Source organism: Cryptomeria japonica, chromosome 1, assembly GCF_030272615.1.
Source record: "Cryptomeria japonica chromosome 1, Sugi_1.0, whole genome shotgun sequence".
In the NCBI taxonomy this organism is placed as follows: Eukaryota; Viridiplantae; Streptophyta; class Pinopsida; order Cupressales; family Cupressaceae; genus Cryptomeria; species Cryptomeria japonica.
The window spans coordinates 177,969,090-177,990,891 of NC_081405.1; the positions used below are offsets into that span (position 1 = coordinate 177,969,090).

The 21,802-nt window shown below is 35.5% G+C and overlaps 1 protein-coding gene across 2 annotated transcripts; it reads left to right on the forward strand.

Annotated features, from left to right (window-relative positions):
* The first annotated feature begins 595 nt into the window (after positions 1-595).
* On the forward strand, positions 596-20,614 carry LOC131060928 (deSI-like protein At4g17486). Of its 2 annotated transcripts, XM_057994376.2 has the most exons (5): positions 596-1,522; positions 6,176-6,434; positions 6,866-6,933; positions 13,931-14,144; positions 20,066-20,614. In XM_057994376.2, exons 1-5 carry the CDS (start codon positions 1,388-1,390, stop codon positions 20,077-20,079), a joined length of 690 nt encoding a protein of 229 aa, XP_057850359.2. In that variant the 5' UTR covers positions 596-1,387; the 3' UTR covers positions 20,080-20,614. The 2 variants fall into 2 exon arrangements, with proteins under 2 accessions (XP_057850359.2, XP_057850358.2); XM_057994375.2 differs by lacking the exon at positions 20,066-20,614 and having other exon boundaries at positions 13,931-14,252.
* The last annotated feature ends 1,188 nt before the right edge of the window (positions 20,615-21,802 follow it).

Below are 21,802 nucleotides of genomic sequence, written 5' to 3' on the forward strand. Positions count from 1 at the left end.
TTCTTTCTTTTAGAAGGAGGTAACAAAATATCTTGTCGAGGTAAAATATTCTAAAAATTCACATACATTATCAAAGAGTAGAACTAAAGTTGCTAAGTTGAAACGATTTGAAACCATAAAAAAAGACTAAAAAGCCTCATAATAAATAAGAAGAATATAATTTTTCTTATTCCAAAGATGCTGAGTGACATAAAGATTAATAGATTACAAAAACGATAAACCCTAACAAAACTTCTTTACCATACTTTTAAAAACTAAAACAGAACAAAATTATCTAAATAATAAATATTTACTTTTTAAATAATACACTTAAAAATTTACATCCCAAATAAAATAATATTATATTTTAATTTTTCATTTAAATAGATATATAAATATATATATACTAATAATAATTAATAAATATATTTAATGGCCACTAGTACAATGAAAATGCCTACATAACCGGAAAGTTGTATGTTGTCCAACCCTACCCAAAAAATAAAGGGCAAGTGAAAGTGACGTTTAGCCTCATCCGACACACCCTTAGATCACTAATGATTCAACACACGAGCTTGCTTTACAAATGTAGTAATTACTTACATATGTTACTCTCTTTATTCAAATGATTGTGTAGACCGCTAGAAATGATTCTTCAAATGGGTCCACGCTGGCTTAATCGTTATGGTGATGATGACAATTGTGGGCCCTGCAAAGGATGTTATGCGCGCAGCCATTAAAGTTTTTACCCTACAAAAATGCTCCCGCTATCATTTTTATCTTCATTCAAGACGTTGCAATTCATAATTTAAGTGATTTCGCTTTGCTATTCCTCGTCTCTGCCTTCAGCTGGAAGAGGAGAATTCACGAATCACACATTTTTTTTTATTTCTTTCGGTTGCTGGTCGTGGGTTCGAATCTCCTCATGCGATTGTAACTGGCCAAATTTAACTCCTTCCAATTTGAGCGAAATCAGGTTCTAAGTGCGGCTCTTTCCAGCGGGTTCGGTCTCGTATGTTTTAGCGGAAGAGGATCTTTAATTAGGGCTATAAGGGCAACTAGGGTTGTAAGGAGAGAAAAAAAATAGGACATTATTGTGTCTTGAATTTGGAGTCGGGACAAACTGGATTTATTGGTTGTCCGTTAGTTTTGGAGGACTTGGCGGTGAAGTTTGGACGGATCAGGGAGTGGTTTGTTTTCTGGCCCTGGATCTGGCCAAGAACGGGGTGTTTTAACTGCCTGAGCTTAGCGGGGTTTGAAAATTTGCCGATTCTAGAGGATATTTTATGTGGGCGTTGATTTGGAGAAGCAGAAGAGGGTTTTGATCGATTGGTTAATTTGTTGTATTTTGCCACGATTCAAGAAAATAGGGAATAACTTGTTTCTGAAGGCTGTTTTTTAAGAGAGGATGACAGAGGTTGTGCTTCACATCTATGATGTGACAAATAGCGCATCGGCCAAGACAAACAATGTCATCATGCAGTTGAATAAGATTATGAAGGATGGTATTGGTATTGGGGGCATCTTTCACAGTGCTGTGCAGGTAAGCTGCAGTTTTCACAACCTCTTGCTTTTAATGTTAGTGTGCCGCGTTTAGCCGGAAAAAGACAGATTATGAGATAATTTGCTATGTAGCTTAGCTATTGAGTAGACAACAATATGAAAGGTTAAGGTGGTTTTGGAGGTTACCTTGATTGACACTCCAGTTTGGTGAATGTGAGCCCTGTTTGGAAGCCCACAACGGAATTGGTTTCCATGTACCTCATGTATTATTCAAATTTTGTAATCCTGTTTTTTTGTCTAATGATTAAACTTAGGAGCAAACTCGATCTTGCCTATCCACCTAAATCTGAAGTACCTCTTTACACCTCCCAATGCTGGGAGAGTGGCTGCCTGACTTAGCTTCGCGTTTTTCAGGCATAACAGCTTTCGATTTCGTCCAATTTCAATTTTATATTACTCTGCATGTCCAGCAGACTGTGCGCTTCCTTTAGTCGTATTGGTCATTCTTGAACACCAGTGGACATGACTATTTAAATAGTGAACTGGATATCTGAATAGTATCACTATATAGCACAGCTTGCAAATGTTTTTGTTTGTATTGTTGGTTTAGAGAAAAAGATCCTTCACATTCAACCACCAAATACATGTAAAATATACATCTTAATCTCAACTCAAATATCTAATAATGGATTGAGGAAGAACAACTGAAATTCTGAGAAATATAAGAGTATGTAGCAGAAATCTGGAAACTGTTCCTCTTGGAAAAGTTCCTTACAATCAAAGTGAATTTCAATTGTGGTCTAGATGCCGAACTCCATTTGTTAATAGATTCTTGTATACATTTATATGGTGTTTTACAATTTAGTTTTGAATGCAGCATAGTTTTTCTTGTGAATGTATCTTCCTTCTCTACATCACATCCTTTGCAGTCAATGCACGAGGAATGATGAATGAATCTTACATTACTTTTTGTTGTAGCAACTGAAACCATGTCCGAGGGGCTCACATGTTGAGATGTACCAATTACTGTACAGTGTACACATTATTCGGTCAATTAGAGTATACAATAAGAGGCTTGAAAGCAAGCCATCTTCATGGCATTTGTCCACTAGCAAATGGGCTGTCAGGTGTTTAGATTCTTATGTTTATTAACTTTGAGTTTTACAATTTGCTATTCAGCATAGTTTCCAGAAGACATGGGGGTACTAGTATTGGGACAGGCATATTCCAGTCAAATTAAGATATGTGAGTAGATAAATAAGGAAAAGACTATATTATATGTAAATGTGGTTACTAGAAATTGTGAGTATGGTGACAAGCATGCAGTCCACGTTCGTCAAGTTGATTTTCCTTGCAACATGCAAATTAGTCTTTTCACAATGATTTTATTGTAAACTTGCCTGATATTTGCTGTATTCTCTTCTTTTTATGTTCCTTGCACTTTGGAAGTTTAGAATGTTAGATAACTTATACTTTTAATTCAAACATTTAGTTAAGTACTCATGTTTTTCTCTTTAGTAGCTCCTTGTTCCCATAAGCAATCTTTGCTCTTCATTGATATTCATATTCTACTTGGATTATCTCTAGGGTCTAATTCTACTTTTTTTTTTGGGCAAAATGGTCAAACTGCTGCAAGAAATCATAATATTCAAAATAAATGATGGGGTGTAATGTACTCTACACTGTAACTACAATATGTTTTTTTACTTTAAGCAATAAATACGATCATATTCCATACCATGAACATACAAATACAACAACTATCCATTGATAACGCAATCTCACAAGTACATTAATACATAGATCATCAAGAATAGTACAACAAACCAAAAGATACAACAGTCACAAATACAACCTTCAATAATATATACATCAAATACATAGGCCAATATGCCAATCTTCCACATATGCAATAATGTTCTAATACAATGATACATATACATACAAGTGAAGGCACTAATCCAATTCAGAAGCAACTCCCTCCAAGTTCTTGCTATGTATGGGGAAGGTATATTGAACCTGCATATTGAAGGAATCTAATTTTCCCCAACCATCGCTTGAAGTGAACAAATGGATAATCCAATAACACATAGTACAATGATAAGTCTAGTGATTATCTTTGTAGGTTATTTGTTTTGCTTTTCTACATGTAGTTATACAACCAAAACTATAAACCATACAACTTAGCTAGAGCATTCCCCTTTGACAACAAATGTCAACAACACCAAGAGCATCATGATACGACATATCAACACAAACAAGAGTTTACAACATACTAAGGCACACAAGTACAATGATTTAGAACTAAGTTACTGGTTCGGGTTCGGATTCGGGTACGGATTCGTGGATTTGGCAAAAAAAATAAAATCTTGGGTACAGGTACGGGTACGGGTTCGGGTTCGTCCGTATATATATATATATATATACCCATATATTATATATATGTTCAATATATACAATCCATACAAAAATAAAATATACAATGTGACTTCCCATACATAAATGATAAATCCATAATTATTAATTGCCAATGCCAATAAATATTCATATATCGCAAATGTAATCAGTAAACTAATAACTAAAGTCTAATATCATATTCATAATTTGCAAAAAAGATAATATTCAAGTTTCAAGTCTTTTTTAAAAAGTCATAAAGGGGCGGATTAGAGTTTTATTATAAAAAAACTATTTTAAAAAGTCTTTTTTTATTGTTTTTTATTTATTTTTTGATTTGTGGCCTTGTTTTTTGGAAACCACAGGCCTGGGTTTATACGGGTCCTCCTGGGTTCACCCGGGTCCTCCTGGGTTCGACTTGGGTTCCATCCGGGTCCTTCCCAGGTGGTCGGGTTCCCTGTGGGTCCTGCGCAGGACCCACAGGGAACCCGACCACCTGGGAAGGACCCGGATGGAACCCAAGTCGAACCCAGGGAGAACCAGGACCCGAAGCCATGCCAAAAGGGGAAGAACCGGTAGGACCCACAGGGAACCCGACCACCTGGGAAGGACCCGGATGGAACCCAAGTCGAACCCAGGGAGAACCAGGACCCGAAGCCATGCCAAAAGGGGAAGAACCGGTAACTTAGATTTAGAAACATATATAATACAAGAACATAGTACAAGACACATACAACACAACCATTACACATTACAAGATCATAGTGTAACATCTCTAGATGTATCCCAAGCATGCTAAGATCCATTTCCTAATTGTGTAGTGAATAAGCCACCTCATGTAAGAACAAAGGTAAACCATATTACCCATATAGCATGCTACATCAAATGGTAACAATAGCATGCAGGACCCACAGGGAACCCGACCACCTGGGAAGGACCCGGGAGGAACCCAAGGAGAATCCAGGGAGAACCAGGACCCGAAGCCATGCCAAAAGGGGAAGAACCGGTAACTTAGATTTAGAAACATATATAATACAAGAACATAGTACAAGACACATACAACACAACCATTACACATTACAAGATCATAGTGTAACATCTCTAGATGTATCCCAAGCATGCTAAGATCCATTTCCTAATTGTGTAGTGAATAAGCCACCTCATGTAAGAACAAAGGTAAACCATATTACCCATATAGCATGCTGCATCAAATGGTAACAATAGCATGCATGCTACAAAGTAGACCACATGTCTTATAACAAATAATCTTCTAACTTTTGTGGTGCAAAGTGAGGGATAATGCATAAGCAACTTGTGGACCTTCTACAAATGAGAGCACTGGAGGCTAGTTTGGTGTGGTGTGAATCTAGTGAGAAAAGCATGTTTAATTCTTTGACCAAACATATTTTAGAGGACAATGATTTCTTAGGTGTTAGAACATGAAGCATAGAAAATGATACTAGGATCTATCATCCATGGCAAGGATATTTAACTGATCATATCTCAATTCTCATCAAGATACCTAGAACAATTATGTGTTGTAGAAGCATGGGATTGAGTTCCCATTAGGCTCACTCATTGACCACCTAGTATACCATACCAGTCACAACCACTTAGTATACCATACTAGTCACAACTCATTAATGAATTACAAACTCACGTAAGTTACTGAATAGGAATTGGGTATGTGGGCAGGGTATGTTGGTATGACATAAAAAAATGAGGGCTAAATACGTTCTGCGTACATCTGTACAAAAGAAAAATCATAAATATTTGCATGTTTGCTGTCTAGAAATATGAATTAAGCCTAGAATATCACACATCATGCATATGTTAAAGAAAATTACCAAAATGGTACGAACTTATAATACGATATACTAATTCAATATCAATATGTCAAACTTAAATGTATGATAGATGTTTAGAAATTGAAACAAATTATAACTTACATTGTATTGAAAGTGTAACAATGTTTTTTTGAGCATGGCCACAGTGAACTAATTTGCTTAAGGGCCAACGCATCAAATTTATCTGGTTCTATATGATCTTCAAAGGTTTGGTTTTTGTAATTATGTATTCTATTTTCGATATGAGTCCGTATTAATACTTTGTCATGTATATGTGAACTTCTTTGCAGCATTATAATTTACTAAAATCTTGGATATGATGTATTCTAATCAGATGTTGAACATATTTCTGCAAACACTATTGTTTGCATCTGTGTGGAAAATTAAAGGAATTTATTGATCTGTATACGGGTGTAACATTATTGAGAAACCCCCTTTCGTGTTTTTTGCAGATTTATGATCTGGAATGGTCCTTTGGATACTGTGAAAATGGAACTGGGGTTTTCAGTTGCCATCCTAAGCAAAACCCTATGTATACTTATCGTGAAAGCATAAGCCTTGGAAAAACTAGTTTGTCAGCCCATTCAGTAACTCAGATTTTGACAAAACTGAGCAGTGAATGGCCTGGTTATGACTATGATTTATTATCAAAGAATTGTAACCATTTCTGTGACAAGTTCTGTGAACAACTGGGTGTACAAAAACTTCCAGGCAAGGCTGTTTGTAAATCTTTCCTTATATATTCTATTGTTATGCATTCAAAATTGATAATTGCACAAGCATTAAATAATAAGGATTTATTTAAGTTATATTAAAACCATCATAGCTTTGCTGCATTTGCTATTATATGACTATTAATTTGACTTATGGTTCTGGCAGACTCAAATCATGTTTTAATCCATGTTCATCATCTTCTAGGATGTCTGTTTCTTGAGGGCACAGGGAAAAATTTCAATCACCTGAAAATCTATTCCCTGCTAGTTTTATATGTCAAATTACTCACGAGTCATCCTGCTAGCACCTGCAATTAGTTTTGTAGTTCGTTATTGCCATGAAAGAATATACCTTTTATGTATGTTTTATTATATGATAATCGTTACAGTAGCAGTGAGTATTCCCTGACCTGTTGTAGTGATATGCAGCTTGGGTTAACCGTTTTGCAAATGCGGGTGATGCTGCTATTGAGGTTGCTGAAAATACTGCAGTGAGAGTAAGACTATTAAATTTTTCTGATCTGTTCAGATTCAGGCTGAAGGGTTTGCATTTGTCATTATTTCTTTAGAGAGAATATTATATCTATTGTTTCATAGCAGCAGAAAATACTTGTGATAATCATCAGGAGGATGCATATTCTATTTTTAACTGCATAGATGCAAATAGGGACTTACTGATCTTATGTAATGATGTGTAGGTATTTTTAATTATGATCTTAAGTAGGAACTTGAAATATAGTTCTTTTTATGACAACATTTCTGTTGGATTCAATAAAGACACTGGAAATGCTGAATTAAATAGCATATATATTCGTTAGCTTAGTTTCCAAGGCTGAGGGGTATCCATTCTGTGACTTGTATAACTTGCTCCCAATTCCTTCCTGTTGTTTCACATGTCTTTTGGTTGTGTTAGATTGCAAGTCAACTATTATTTTAAAAGATGATACAGTTATCATAGTTTTCTGCAACCAGATTGAATAGTAGTGGAAATTTATTAGATTTGTAAATATGTGAATTACAGAGAAGTGCATGCTTAATTCCTCTTGGTCTTTGTTGGTAATTCAGTTGAATAAGAGGGATTGGTAGTGTTGTCACCTGACATTGCACCCTTATTGTACCCAGTCTAACATTTCAGAACAACAATGGGTATGACCTCTCTAGTGTGGGACCTTGCTAACTTGAGATTAAACCCCTTAGAGAACGCTGGTCGTTTTGTAAGCCTAGATGCAAGTGTTGATCCAACTCAACACATATTAAAATTAAAACCTACTCCTACTCTAATGCTTCACAGTAGAAAAGGGGGAAGGATGATAACAGAAAAGGAAAGGGATGATCGAAAGTCCAACTCCAAAAGAATTAGAAATTTTTTAGAAGCATATGGTGAAGTTTCGGACCTTCAAGGGTTGATGGAATGGGCAACCAGGTTAGGGGATGGCCTTGTCTAAATCTGAAATACTTAGGACATTTTAGAGTGTAATGTAGCAATGAATTGTGGAATTGGAGATGGGAGGAATGGATTTTGAAGGATTGGAGGATTCAGAACTTCGAAAGTCTAATGGGAATAATGATGTCAACATGACATCATCACATTGAGACTATTGACGTCAGCATAACATCGTCAGTGTGTTGATATCAACACGACATCATTAGAGAAAAGGTGGACCTTTGGGATGTTGAGGTTGGAAGGAATAGGATGAAGGGACAAAAAATAATGAAAGTCTGAAAGACTTAAGAGGAATTTTGAAAAAAGACAAGGGAATGTAGGGGTGTCGAACTTTTGGATAGGGCATGATTGAGATAACAAGTCTGATGATGATGAAGGGATCCAAAACTTCAAAAGGCTGATAACATTTGGGTGAATTTTGGCAATGAATAAAGTGGGGTGTTGGAGTGCGGGGACGGACGAAAGAAGCTACCTGAATAAGGAATGGCTGAAATTCTGATCTCAACAATGAACTTAGTGGGAAAAGGCGGGATATTGTGATTGGATTGAAAGAGGTATAAATGTATGGGAAACCTGGATAGTCAGAAAGGTTGACAGACTCAACACATAGATTAGAGCCGGGATTCAGGATTGGTAGGGAAGGCATGAAGGTATGAACAACCCTGAAATTTAAACTGTTTTGAAGGCACAAAATGCTAAGGAAAATACCAAGAAGAGCTTAAACTTAGAATTTTATGGGTTTTTTGCATTCTTGGATATGTAGGGAACCCATTCAGGATGTCTCAAATTGGTTGTAAATGATGGCTCAAAAGAGGCATGAAATGTCAACAAGGAGTTAAAAGAAGTAAATACTTTGGCGATGCTTAATATTCCAAATTTCTGCAACACACCAAGCATTTCCCTTAGAAAGAAATATACTCTTGACCTTACCATCACATGGTGAATGAGCTTTAGATAGTGCTAGCTGAATTTTGGCTATCTTGTGAATTTTATATGATTGTTCTAACCCATATTTCCTGCTGTCTTGGTTCAGTTAATTGTACTGATTGTGTTTCTTCAGAATAATAGAGTTTAATACCTAGCCAATTTGTATGTATCCATTACCCATTTTCCTTCATAGTTGGCTGGCCACCAAAAACATGTTACCATATTGTAGATTGTAGCTTAAAGAAAGAAATTATAATATTCTCCACAATTGACTAAAGTAGGGCAATTGCTTTCATAGGTATATCTGGTTACAAGAGAAAAATTCCAGGATGAACAAGATCCGTAGGATCTGAAAATGTGATCAAGAATAAAAACTCCAAAACAATGAATGCCTAATCAGAGAAGCTAAACCTGAGTGGGTAAAACTTAATGTGGTTTTTTCCTTGAAGGATCAGACATAACTGTTTCAGAAGTCTGTTAAGTAGATGATGTTTTATGAATTTGGCACCAACTATGTTTTGACAAGCTGAATATATGTGAAGGAAGCTTAATAGCCACACTCCAGAATAGATTGATAGTAGGCAATCACCCTGGTGACCTTGCAAAGGCAAGCATCCCTGGGAACAATTTTAAAAGGAGGGTAGAGCAGAACCTTCCTAGTATGCAAAAAATATTTTCACTTCTTTAGGTTTTTCATATTAGTGACATCTAAAATTATAATGCTCAGTATCTCCCACTGGGAGAGAAAAGAGATGACAAATGCCATAGCCACATGGAATCTGGTGGTTTGACTCAATTTTGATTTCTTGTGATAAATTGTTGAATACCACCTCCATTTTTTTCCCAAAAAACTCGTGAGAAACTGAATTTATCAGGTCAACACTGTAATGTCCCCTTTTCCATAGTGATCACTCAGAGATACGATTAGCCTATTCCATCATTCCAGTAGGCTAATTTGGAGGTGTAAGGAATGATCAGCTGGACTTGTTGATATTTTGGCCATGGAGAAATAAAAGATTATGATATTATTTTAATGAGCTTTATAAAATAATATTATAAACAATCATTTTATAAAATAATATTATAAAAGTCACTTACAATGGGCACTTGGGCAACATGAGTCTAGCCTCAAATGGGCACTTGGGCAGCATGAGTCTAGCCTCAAATGGGCACTTGGGCAACATGTTCCTTCTCTAGGTTCACCTCATTTGGATGAGGAGGGAAGGTTAGTATTAATTCCTGCAAAGATCACAGAGGTGAGAGAGTGGAGATTGAGGAGCAGAGTGATAAGAGAGTATTTGGTGCGTTGGAGAGATTTACCCTTGGAGGATGCCACTTGGGAAGGGTAAGATATTTTGCAACACCCAGTGTTGCAATTGCTTGAGGACAAGCAATCCCGGGAAGGGAGGACTGTAATGTCCCCTTCTCCATAGTGATCACTCGAAGATACGATTAGCCTATTCCATCATTCCGATAGGCTAATTTGGAGGTGTAAGGAATGATCAGCTGGACTTGTTGATATTTTGGCCATTGAGTAACAAAAGATTATATTATTATTTTAATGAGCTTTATAAAATAATATTATAAAAAGTCACTTAAAAAGAATAAAAGGGAAATTGCATAAAGTGACTTTAAAGAAAGAAAAGGCAAAGTGAATTAAAAAAAAAAAAAAATTTTATGCCTAGGAGTGGTACGACCCCTTCTGGAGAGGAGAAAAATTATTAAAAATCATATAAAGTGATTTTGGGATCCAGGGTTGTGCAAGGAGGTATTATAGAAGTTACTCTATCACCTCCTAAGCTCATTATGTTGATTGGTGATACTTGAAATTTCTCCATTATCAGCTGGTTTTGACTGGTTCAGATATTTCTGAGGATGGAAACCCTTGGAAATCAGTGGATTTCCACATTGAGAGGTGGATTCATCATTGGGCTTATTGCAGGTTTATGGTGATTATTGAGCATCAAAAGATAGGGTTTGAAAGGAGATTATCATATCAACTAGGGTTTGATGTATTGCAGGTTGAGTACAAAGAAATTCAGATCTGGAGTTTTTAATGGCGTATTTTCATTAATGGATATATTGCTAGGGTTTGGAGGAGAAGTATCTCTCTTGGGAAAGCATTTTGGGGTTATTAGCATCATTCTCTTGTCTGGTGATTTATATTTCAGACCTCTGCAATTTCATATCAGAATTAAGTTAGAAGAGAGTTTGGTGGCAAATTTATGTGTTGTATTGGTAAATCTACCAACTAGGGTTCATTACTCTATTCTCCAGACTTAGCTGCTCTCATTGGAGGAGACTAGGGTTCGATATTGGCTGCCATATCCTCAGAATATAATCAGATTTATCTGACTTACCTAGACATTTCCTTCAGCCATTTATGCACTGTTTGATGTCATATTGGGTCTACACAAGGAGATAAGCAATTGGGTAGGTAAAGAACCCAAATCTTAAGTTTGTTTTGTTTACTATAGGCACATTCTGTGAAATTACCAGTCTGATACAGTTTGAATCTGACCTGATAAATCATAAAAGTGTCATCAGACCTGGTTCATTGTTGAATAAAGTGCAAATCGATTGTGGCAAACTTGTTTTTGGCTCATGCAAATATTATTTGTAGTTTCTATGTTTTTCTATATGTTTTGGGATCATTAAATCAGACATCAAGCACAAAGAAAACTCATTAAATAGAACTCAGGCATTGGCATGGAAAGTGTTTGACGAAATGTCAAACCTACCTAACTGAAAAATTAAGGGTAGAATAGGCAGGGGTTCTTACAAACACATATATGCCAGTTTTTTGACTGATTATTAGCCTGATTTACTGCTGATAAATTGCAATTTTCTGGTGAATAATTGTGAATTTTTGTGCTAAAATAAATATTTTTCAGTTAAAAAAATAGTGAGTTTTTTTTCAAAATAATTCTTTCTGATTTTTCTGTAACCTTAATCTAATTTTCATTATTTAATAAAATAACTTGAAAAGTATTTATCTTTTGGTGTCCTGAGCTATATGTGATAAAGATTTTTGCTTCTATGTGAGAGCCATCTGAAAAATGTAGTTCTCAGTCTCCCCCACTTGGCAAGAAAAGAGTCACATGGAATATGGTGGTTTTACTCAACTTGTAATTGGATGAATACAATTTCAATCCACTTAGATTCCAAAAGGGATCATAGTACTTGGTGTCAGTGGTGCTGGAAATAGTCTTAAATGATGCTGCCATTGACAATTCATAAGAAGTTTAGATCCAAAAGGCTGTGGGTAAGAGGTCCACATGACTTGTTTATGTTGCTTGTAAATGTCTTCTGCTACAGTAATATTAAACACATTCATCAGGGAATTAAAGGAAGGAATGGCATCTAACGAGCAGCTTATGGATGATGCTAACCAATAAAGATATTGGTAGCCTCAAGAAGAAAATTAGTCTCAAATTACCAACATTTTTGATGGTCAGTGAAGCAAAGGAGGCAACCTTCTCTGATGAAAATTTCCCAAATGGGTATTTGTCATGACTTGAGGTTGAGTCAATTATAGACTTGAGCCTGAAGAAAGAAGTTAACTTGAAGACATCCTTGAGGGAGGTTGGTTGTTTAACGTGAATGGGTAAATGCCTTTGTGTAATCATTTGTTTGCAGTGGATCGTGAACTGAAACATGATAGCCTATACCTTATCAATACATGCAAGGTCCAAAAAACCTAAACTAAATTACAATGGCAAATCTTTTTTTTTCCTTAAAAGAATTGTGTTCAATGACATAAAGTCTAAGAGACACTTGGAAGAGATATCCTTTAATTGTACCTAAGATATTGTGGCTCTTGAAGACATCAGGAAGCATATTCCTTTTGAGAAATGCAAGTAAGAGGCAGGCTTCTGATTTGCAAGTAAAATAAATTCCTAAATAAGTGTATGTTACTATGGTGACAAATGTTCGGTGTGGAGCCTGATCAGTCTCCAAGTGGGAGATTGTTAAAATGTGGCGACTGATCAGCAAAGTACTGTACACTGTACATTGATTTTTTTGCCGTTTTTCAGTTGACGAAAACTGACATTGTAATAAAACCCTAAAAAGGCCGACTTTGTTTGTTGCCCTAAAAACACATGTTATAAGTGGCTGGGATGCTTAAGGCATTGTAAGGTTGATGTACTGTTTTTGCTGGATAATAAGAAAGATTGGACGGCTGTGTATGGTGGACGTAACCCATTCTGGGTGAATCACGTTAAATCTCTGTGTTATCTGTGTCCTGTTTTATTTCTTTATCTTTTGTATTTAAATCTGCATATAATTGTTAGTTCATATTTGCTTCGGATCTGCTTGAAACCCTAACAACAAATTCTATAGAACTGAAATTCGTAAGGAGCCTGAAGTAACTGAGAAATGCAAATAATTACAAAAATACAGATTTATTTCCAGTTGGTATTAGAAATGCTAGTCTTTTGGGACCTAGCATGATCGAGGATGACAATCTTTTAAATGTCTATATGTGTATACATGTTGTGTACTGCTATTCAAATAAACGTTTTGATAGTCCGATTTGTCTTATTTGGTATGCTACTGAGCTTGATTAGATGTATTTGTTGCCAACATACAATCCACAAGCACTAAGAAGCAACAGAGTAAGAATACTTCCTGCACAAATTGAATTCGATTGCATAATTTATACTCACATCAGGAAACATATCTTTATGCCCTTTATTGTTAATTGCTAAACAAATTCCAACGTTAAGACAATCCCAATAAATTTTAACATTGGGCTAATCCATGGTCAAAGGTTTTCTTGACTGTAGTTGTGGCTAACCTTTTGGTTAGAATGCATGAAAATAATTATCCTATGCATTTTTCATTTTTGCATTCAAAATTACTTTATTTGTCAGATGGATTAATGATATGGTTACATTACTGAATTCTGTAAATGAATTGCATCTCTTATTTCTCCATTACTTTATAATACTTACTCAAAGAACATCGTAGTTTTAACAATACATTTTTTTCTATTGTGTGGTTCACCATATAGAAAAATATATTTTGGCTTGTTAGTTTATACATGTTTTAAGTCATTTAACATTTCTTTTGGAACAAAAGGTGAAATAAGGTTGTTGACTGGAATTTACTTTTTGCAGTTTAGGCAGGCAAAAGCAGAAATTGTATCTGCAAGCAGAGTTGCATATCGTTTTCTTCTTGGAGGCACATCTACATCAGTTGCTGAGGGCCAAGGATCTGTTCAAGGTGCAAGATCTGCCAATGGAGGCAATAGCATGTTCCAGGCCTCCTGGCTAAAAAATCTAAGTGGTTTGAAATCTTCACAAAATGCACCCACTGGTGATCACGTTCAAGGTGAGGGATCAAAGGATGGTGCTGGTTTATCCCGAAGGGGCAGCAGTTCATTTAATGATTCAGTGTGATTTTCACCATGGCACTCATATGCAGCAGAACTTTCATAAGGTTGTAAATTTGTTTATATTTAATCTTGAATAACATTTGGGGTTTGGAATTAATATTTTCTTATTAGTGGCAACTTTTGATTATTTCATTTTTATTAAGAATCAGCAGGTCTTATATATTTATCTGATTTTTTAAATCTTGAATAGCATGTGGAGTTTGGAATTAATATTTTTTAATTAGTGGCAACTTTTGAGCATTTCCTTTTTATTAAGAATCAACAGGTCTTATATTTTTATCTGATTTTTTCCCTTCCATATACCCCCACTGACTAGTTCTCTATTATATAAAATATTGAACATGGTTGCTTCCGGATTACTAGAAAAAATCCCTTTTTAGCCTTATTAATTACCGTGATGAACTACTATATGTATTCATTGTTGTAGTTGTAATTTTCTTGAGTGCCTTAGAAGGTTTCAGATGTTTGCACATGTCCAAGTCATTTGTTTGAATCCTGGGAAGGTATATAAGAGTCTTCGATTATCAAGCAGAGACAGAAACAAATGTAAAAGCTGTATTATTCACTTTCTGGTATTAGTTATGCATATGATAGAGACATCTCAACACTCTCAACAAAGTGGGGGGTTGATGGTAATGGTGATTGTAATGTTTGAAGGCTTGTCAGATTTGCAAAATTTTGAATGGGATTACCGAATTATTGAATGTGATTACCCAATTACTGAATGTGATAAACAGTGGAATATTTTACTTTTTTTTCTTAGCAACTAATCCTGCATTAATTTGTTTGGGTTGTTATCTGTACTTGGAGAAATTAACAGGTTCTGGAACTCTTTTTTCCCGAGTTTATTTCTCTTTTTACAGTCACCCAGGAAAATTGATTAATTTTGAAACCTAAATTTGTAGCTTGGTTGGCATCTGAGCATAAGAAAGTGTGAGGAATAGAGAGGAGGGTCTGGTTTACTACTGTCGTATAATAAATGGTTTACTAGTTGAAAGCTGCAGATGCAAGATTTGAGGAACTTGATCCTGGATTGTCTTAGGACAATGAAAGTAGAAATATAATTTGATGAATGTTTTAGCACAATGAAGGCAGAAAATATAATTTGATTAAGGTTAGGGAAACAGGGTGTCTGGGCCCACCTTCTCAAAAAAGGGAGGGTTTTATATATTAGAATATTTAATTATATTTTAGTCACCTATATTTAGTTCCTTGTTTAATGGTCATTTAACTTTTTAGTTAATTAGCTTTTAAGTTTTATTTAGCATTTAGCTTTTTCTTATTAGTTAATTAGCTTTTAAGCTTTATTTAGCGTTTAGCTTTTTAGTAGTTCACTTTAAACGACTTGTTCTTAATTTAGAACGTCATCCTTGTAATCTCTTTATATACGCTTGTATATTGTTGAATAGATTATCCGATTATTGAATCATTCATTCAATTTATTTTTCATGGTATCAGAGCGGGTTAATGAGATTCTTTAATGTTTGGCGAATTTTTTATTAAAAATTCATGCCCTTCTTTCTGGAATATTTTCCAGATTTTTTTCAATTTTGCTTTTTAGAAGGCTTTTTGAGGGTTTCTGGTTTGTGGGCGAATTTCTGTGTTGGGCAATAGTTCATGTTTTTTTAGAGTTCTGGAGATTTTCGAGCTTGCAACTTGGAGTTTTTTTTTGCAGATTGAATATTTTCCTAGGGTTTCTGCAATTTTCGACTAGGGTTTTGACCCTTCAGATCAAGTAGAAATTTTATTTCGCTTGCAGATTCTTTGTGGGTTTTTCAAGACCTCAATTGGTCGTTGTTAGATTTTTCTGGGTGCATCATTTTCCATGCCTCAATTTTTGAGCCGTCAGATCTACATTCTGTTTTCAGATTCTTGGTGGGTTTTCAAGAGCTTTTCTGGGTTGGTCTCAATTTTTTTTGGGTGCCTTGTTTTCCGCACCTCAAATTTTGTGCCAGCAAATTTGCCTTGGAATTTAAAAATAGTTCACAATTTTTGCTATTTTTGTGGACATTGTGATTTTTGCTGTTTTTTGGGCACCATTTATGTTGTTTTAAGTTTGCAGAAATTTTTTAATTTCTGGGTTTCTTTTAAACCTCAAAATTTGCGCCTTGGAATTCGTGCCAGAATTCTCCTCTAGGGTTTTAGATTTTTTGTGCAGCTGCTTCTATTCTGATTTTTGAATCAGATTGACCTGGTTCAACTTCCATTTTCGTGATGGCATCTTTGACCAACATCATGTTGGAACACAGTCAAGAGTTCAACAACTGCCACAACACCTGGAAACAGTGCATGTTCACGATATTTGAATATCGTTGCCTTGATCAGATTGATTTAGGCAGTTTCAGGGTTTTGTTCGATTTTTCCACAAAAATCGTTTCAAGGGTTTTTACCATTTTTTTCCACAAAAATGATGATTTGTATCTTCAGTTTTGGAGGGTTTGCCAATTTTTCCTCAAAATCATGGTTTCAGGTTTCAGTTTGGTTACCCAACATTAGGTTGGATGGATTTTGGTATTCTTGGTCACTAACACTTTTCACATCCAGGGAGGGTCTCCACTATAGCAAAGTGTTCTTTTCATTTGTGATCAAAAGACTTGCAGTGTTTTCTGTAGGGTAGTTAGTAGATAGAATAACCATTAAGGGAGGGTACTAGAATATTTAATTATATTTTAGTCACCTATATTTAGTTCCTTGTTTAATGGTCATTTAGCTTTTTAGTTAATTAGCTTTTAAGCTTTATTTAGTAGTTCACTTTAAACGACTTGTTCTTAATTTAGAACGTCGTCCTTGTAATCTCTTTATATACACTTGTATATTGTTGAATAGATTATCTGATTATTGAATCATTCATTCAATTTATTTTTCATTATACATAGCCAATAAAAATAAGAAAATGGAAGTTATCAAATGGGATGGAGCTCAAGTGGTAAATCCTTTGGGCTTTCATGATGGAGACCCGTGTTCAAATCCTAGAGGACATGTTACTGTAAAATACAAATGTTAAATTCTATATTGGTAAAATATGGTGGCATACCCCAACAAACAAGGCCAGGTGCGAGTCCTAGATGAATATGATGGAAAAGATACCTCTTGGTCATGGCATCTAAGCTTGATTGATCTACCCTGGGGGCATGCAATGTCCCATTTTTTTAAATAAATAGATAAAACTGTCGTAAAAGATTTAGGTCCACCAAAGAATGGACCAAAGATTAGCAAGATCACATGAGATTAAAATCACCGCCACTCCCAAATACCCAGCTGAATATAATCATTATCCTAAGCTGAAGGAAGCTTACCATCCTGTCAAAAACTTGTAAGTTAAAAGAAAAGTCTAAATCTGTGTTAAAGGTCTCCTGGAAATTCCCAGATTTGGGTATGGTTTGAACCATAAAGATTTAGGTCCACCAAAGAATGGACCAAAGATTAGCAAGATCACATGAGATTAAAATCACTACCACTCCCAAATACCCAGCTGAGTATAATCATTATCCTAAGCTGAAGGAAGCTTACCATCCTGTCAAAAACTTGTAAGTTAAAAGAAAAGTCTAAAATCTGTGTTATAGGTCTCCTAGAAATTCCCAGATTTGGGTATGGTTTGAACCATAGATGGACTACTCACAGAAGAAACTCGCAAAGATTTTGGTTATTTTTTCACAAAAACTCGGCGAGTTTCCAGGAAAAATTCGGCTGCATTAAAAAAAGGCCCAAACATGTCAAAAATTATCTAATTTTTTTTTTCGAGTCAATCTCATTCTCTTCATCAGAATATATACATGAAATATTCTTATACTTCAAGTTATATTTCATGTATATATTGATAGGATTTTTGAGAGTGGTTTTAGATCTCTAAGAGTTATAATGCAAATTCTAGGTTTTAGAATTTTTTTTAAATTTTCAGACTTAGTCAAATTCCAGTATTCAGTAGGCTCCTATTAGTATTCTCTCGCTCTCTCTATCTCACTCACTTTATGTGTCTTGAATTTTAGACCTATCTATCCCCTATCACTTTTCCTCTATCCCCCTCTCTACCACTCTCCATCTCACTCTCTCCTCTCTCCCCCAAGATCTAGACCTATCTCTTTACTCCTCTCCTTCTCACCCTCAAACCCTCGCAAGGGGTGCTACCCTCAACCTAATTTTATTTTGCAGATGCTTGATGGCAAAGTTGGGGTGGAAATACCCCAAATCTCAAAAAATTTGTCCTCAAAATCTTATGTCAGTCTTGTAGTTCATCCAGTTGTGAGCGCAATTGGAGTTCTTCGGTTGCACATAAGGAAGGTAGAAGAAGCACCAACTGGTCCAATTGATTTGGATGATATAGATCCTTACAGCGAGTGGATAGCGTAGGAGCAACCTCATTTTTTACAAAGGATGACATCAATGATTTGGAGAGGCAAGTTACGGAGGAGGAAGGGGGTGGATTTGGTTTCACACTGGATGACATTGAGGAGGACGAGTCATTGTCAGTGCTAGCAAGAGGTAGAGCTACATCCAGGATGGAGGACGAGCCACAGCTTGAGCCAATCATACCGAGCGAGGAGGCACAGTCATGCGGCACGCCTGCAATAGACTTCTAGGACTAGACCCTCTAGTTCTACCTCTCCCCTAGTTTTTACTAGAGCTGGGAAGAGGAAGATGTAATTGTATTGATGTATTTGCTTTTAGTTCTACAAAAACTATTTACTATTTTGCTTCTAGCCATCAGCATTTCTTAGTAGGATGCGATTTTGTACCCACTTTGCGTTTAAATATATATAGACTCAGCTTGTTTCTTTTGTGTTCTCATTTATTGACTCATTGGATGCATCTTCTCATTGAATATTGCAAAAAAATGCATTTCTAATTAAATTTAAGCAATTTTTTAAGTTCCCGAGTTTTTTGTCGAGTATTGGCCGAGTTTTCCCCGAGTTTTTTTTTGGGCCTTGGCGAGTTTTTGTTTTTGGCTAGTAGTTCAACTACGGTTTGAACCGTGTCTGGGTACCAGTCTGGATCCTCTTTGCAGCCATCCAGGGTCCTGCAAAACGGGCCTGGCTTAAAACAGACCGTGGCAGAAACTGGCACAAATCTGGCTAAAAACTGAACAATTTTTATTTTTTTGGCTGACTGCTATATTTATCTTAGTGAAAATAATAGTGAGTTTAGTCAATTCTGTTGCGATTGCTCTGTTTGCTGCAACCACGGAGACTGGTTTAAACCTTGGATATTGCTTTATTATTTTGATCAGACTGATAAATCAGACTTTTTCATCCTTCTCACCAGCCATGAAGATTATATTCCAATGAATTCGTGAGGCTCTTCTGGAAATTAAGGCGAAATCCTGATGCTAGTCAAGTAGAGAGTCCAATGATGATTGTAACTTTAGAAGAGGGGTTGTCCATGTTGAGTGGATTGGTTTTCAAATTAAAGGAGCATGTTATTGATCTTTTATGGTGCAGTCATGACTTTATCACCAGACTTAAGTTTAGAGGCTTGAAGAGTTGGAACCTTCATATTTGGGTGTTCATTCATGATTTTGAAATTTCCGCGTTCCATCATAAGAGCTCTTTTCTTGGCAGTAGAACTCATTTCCTACAGTCAATTGGTTTTATAGAAGACTTGGTTGGTTAATTATTCCAAGTGGTCATTTGCTATTTTGGTATCATCCCATGTTGTTTAGGTTTACAAGTGGGAGAAGAGTACATTCTGAAGAAAGTCCCTTTCAAGTCTATTATGTTATAATAAATTCTGAACAAATACTATTAACGAGAAAGTTCTTGTGCAAACCTTATAGAAATAAAAGCAAGGGTGGTCTATTGTATGTCCTGTTGCTTCAAAATAAGCTAGCTGGAATACTGACTATTTCAATTTACTTTTGCAGTTGAAATCTTTTAAAACAAATAGTGGACTAGCCACGCTTGTTGCCTACTGGGTGCTTTTTCGGGCTGCTACTGGATGAAGGAACAATTGAAGGTTTAAGATTGTAACGGGAGGCACATATGTAAGCTTGTAAGATACTACCCTGGTAATTTATGTTCAGGATTTGTCAATCAATAGGTTTCTGATTCATTTTGGAGGGCGTTCCGTTTACCGTTTCACTGAGATGTTACAAGTATAGCTTTTGTGTGGACAGGTGTTATTAAGGTTGTACATTGTCATAATTCATACATGGCCATGATTTGCCAAATTGATTCCTTATAACCGTGTAATCATTTATGGAAATTTCTCGTAATTGCTCGTAGAAATGTCAAAATATATTAGCAGCAATGGGAAACTTTATTCACATGTTTTGATTCATCTTATTTGGTGTAAGATTTTGCACGGTTACATTGGCAGAGGTGTTTTAATGCAAAATCTCATTTGCCCTTCAGCAAAATGTATCATGAATTTGGTTGTCAATATATTGTTTTTTGTGTGTATTTAAAAGAAATTTCATGCTATGGGGATTTGGAACGATGGTACATGTTGAAGTTCATGAGTTATTTTGTAATCTTGTGACATATGATCTGGGGATTATGGAGCGTATCTGCATGGAAGCTTGACATGCTGAGTTGTTATTTTTACTCTTTTTTTTTGGAATAATTGAGACAAGGCTTTATATATTTAACAAAATGCATAAGGACGATCTTTTTTCTTAAGGTCTGTAGAAGAGCTTGCTAGATATCTTGAAATATGAGACAGATATTATCAAGCTTTACGATTTCCCCATCCCTAGTACAAGATAATTATGGGTGTTTCTGCTTGTAAGATAATGAGTAAACTGGATGGACAAGGTTTATTGGTAAGTTTTTGAAGATATATGAAGTCCACTGTAGTCTTTATGACATCAAACTTATAAAATTGAAGTGAATCAGATTTACCATATCTTCTCTTTCTTTTGCCATGTGTTGGTCACAACTAGTGTTTCAGATTGCGTAGTACAAGATGACTATGGGTGTTTCTGCTTGTAAGATAATGAGTAAACTGGATGGACAAGGTTTATTGGTAAATATTTCAAGAGAGATGAAGTACACTATAGTCCTTACAACATCAAACCTATAAGATTGAATTGAATTAGTTTTACCATATCCTCTCTGTCTTTTTCCATATGTGTTGGTCACACTTGAATTTATGGTTGGCCGTTTTATCCAAACTATTCAATGTGTGAACAGTGAGACATTGGATATCTATAAACTAGTGCGTTTTGTTCAAGAGTAGTTTTACAAAGCAAAATTTCTTTTCCTAGAGATATTCTCAGGAAATGAATGATTATGTAGAACTTCAATTCCTATCATTCAAGTATGGATTATATTAAAGGCCTAGAATATAGTAGTTTGAGTTCTTAATTGGTTTGCTAGAAAAATAGACTGATTCAAGTTCTCTTGGATTGTAATTAATGACCTCAAGAGTTTCGAAATAAGGATAAATATGGCTATTAAAAAGTCTACCAAGCTATATCTTTTCTTCAAGAGGAAAAATAGTGTGCAATTTTCCATCCCTAGGTTCTGACATTTTCGATCAATCTGAGGTTTAAGGTTAACCTTGCCAATGCACCTTAAGTGGGAATACGGTAGAATATGACAGGTGTTCAACACTTATCCTTGAAAGGAATGTGCTAGAATATGAGAAGTATGGTCTT

Bases quoted from the DNA above. Each gene is read 5' to 3' on its own strand.
- LOC131060928 (XM_057994375.2), top strand. From the start codon at position 1,388: ATGACAGAGGTTGTGCTTCACATCTATGATGTGACAAATAGCGCATCG. The intron at 1,523-6,175 runs GTAAGCTGCAGT...TGTTTTTTGCAG, and splicing joins TCTTTCACAGTGCTGTGCAG to ATTTATGATCTGGAATGGTC. The intron at 6,435-6,865 runs GCAAGGCTGTTT...AGTGATATGCAG, and splicing joins GGGTGTACAAAAACTTCCAG to CTTGGGTTAACCGTTTTGCA.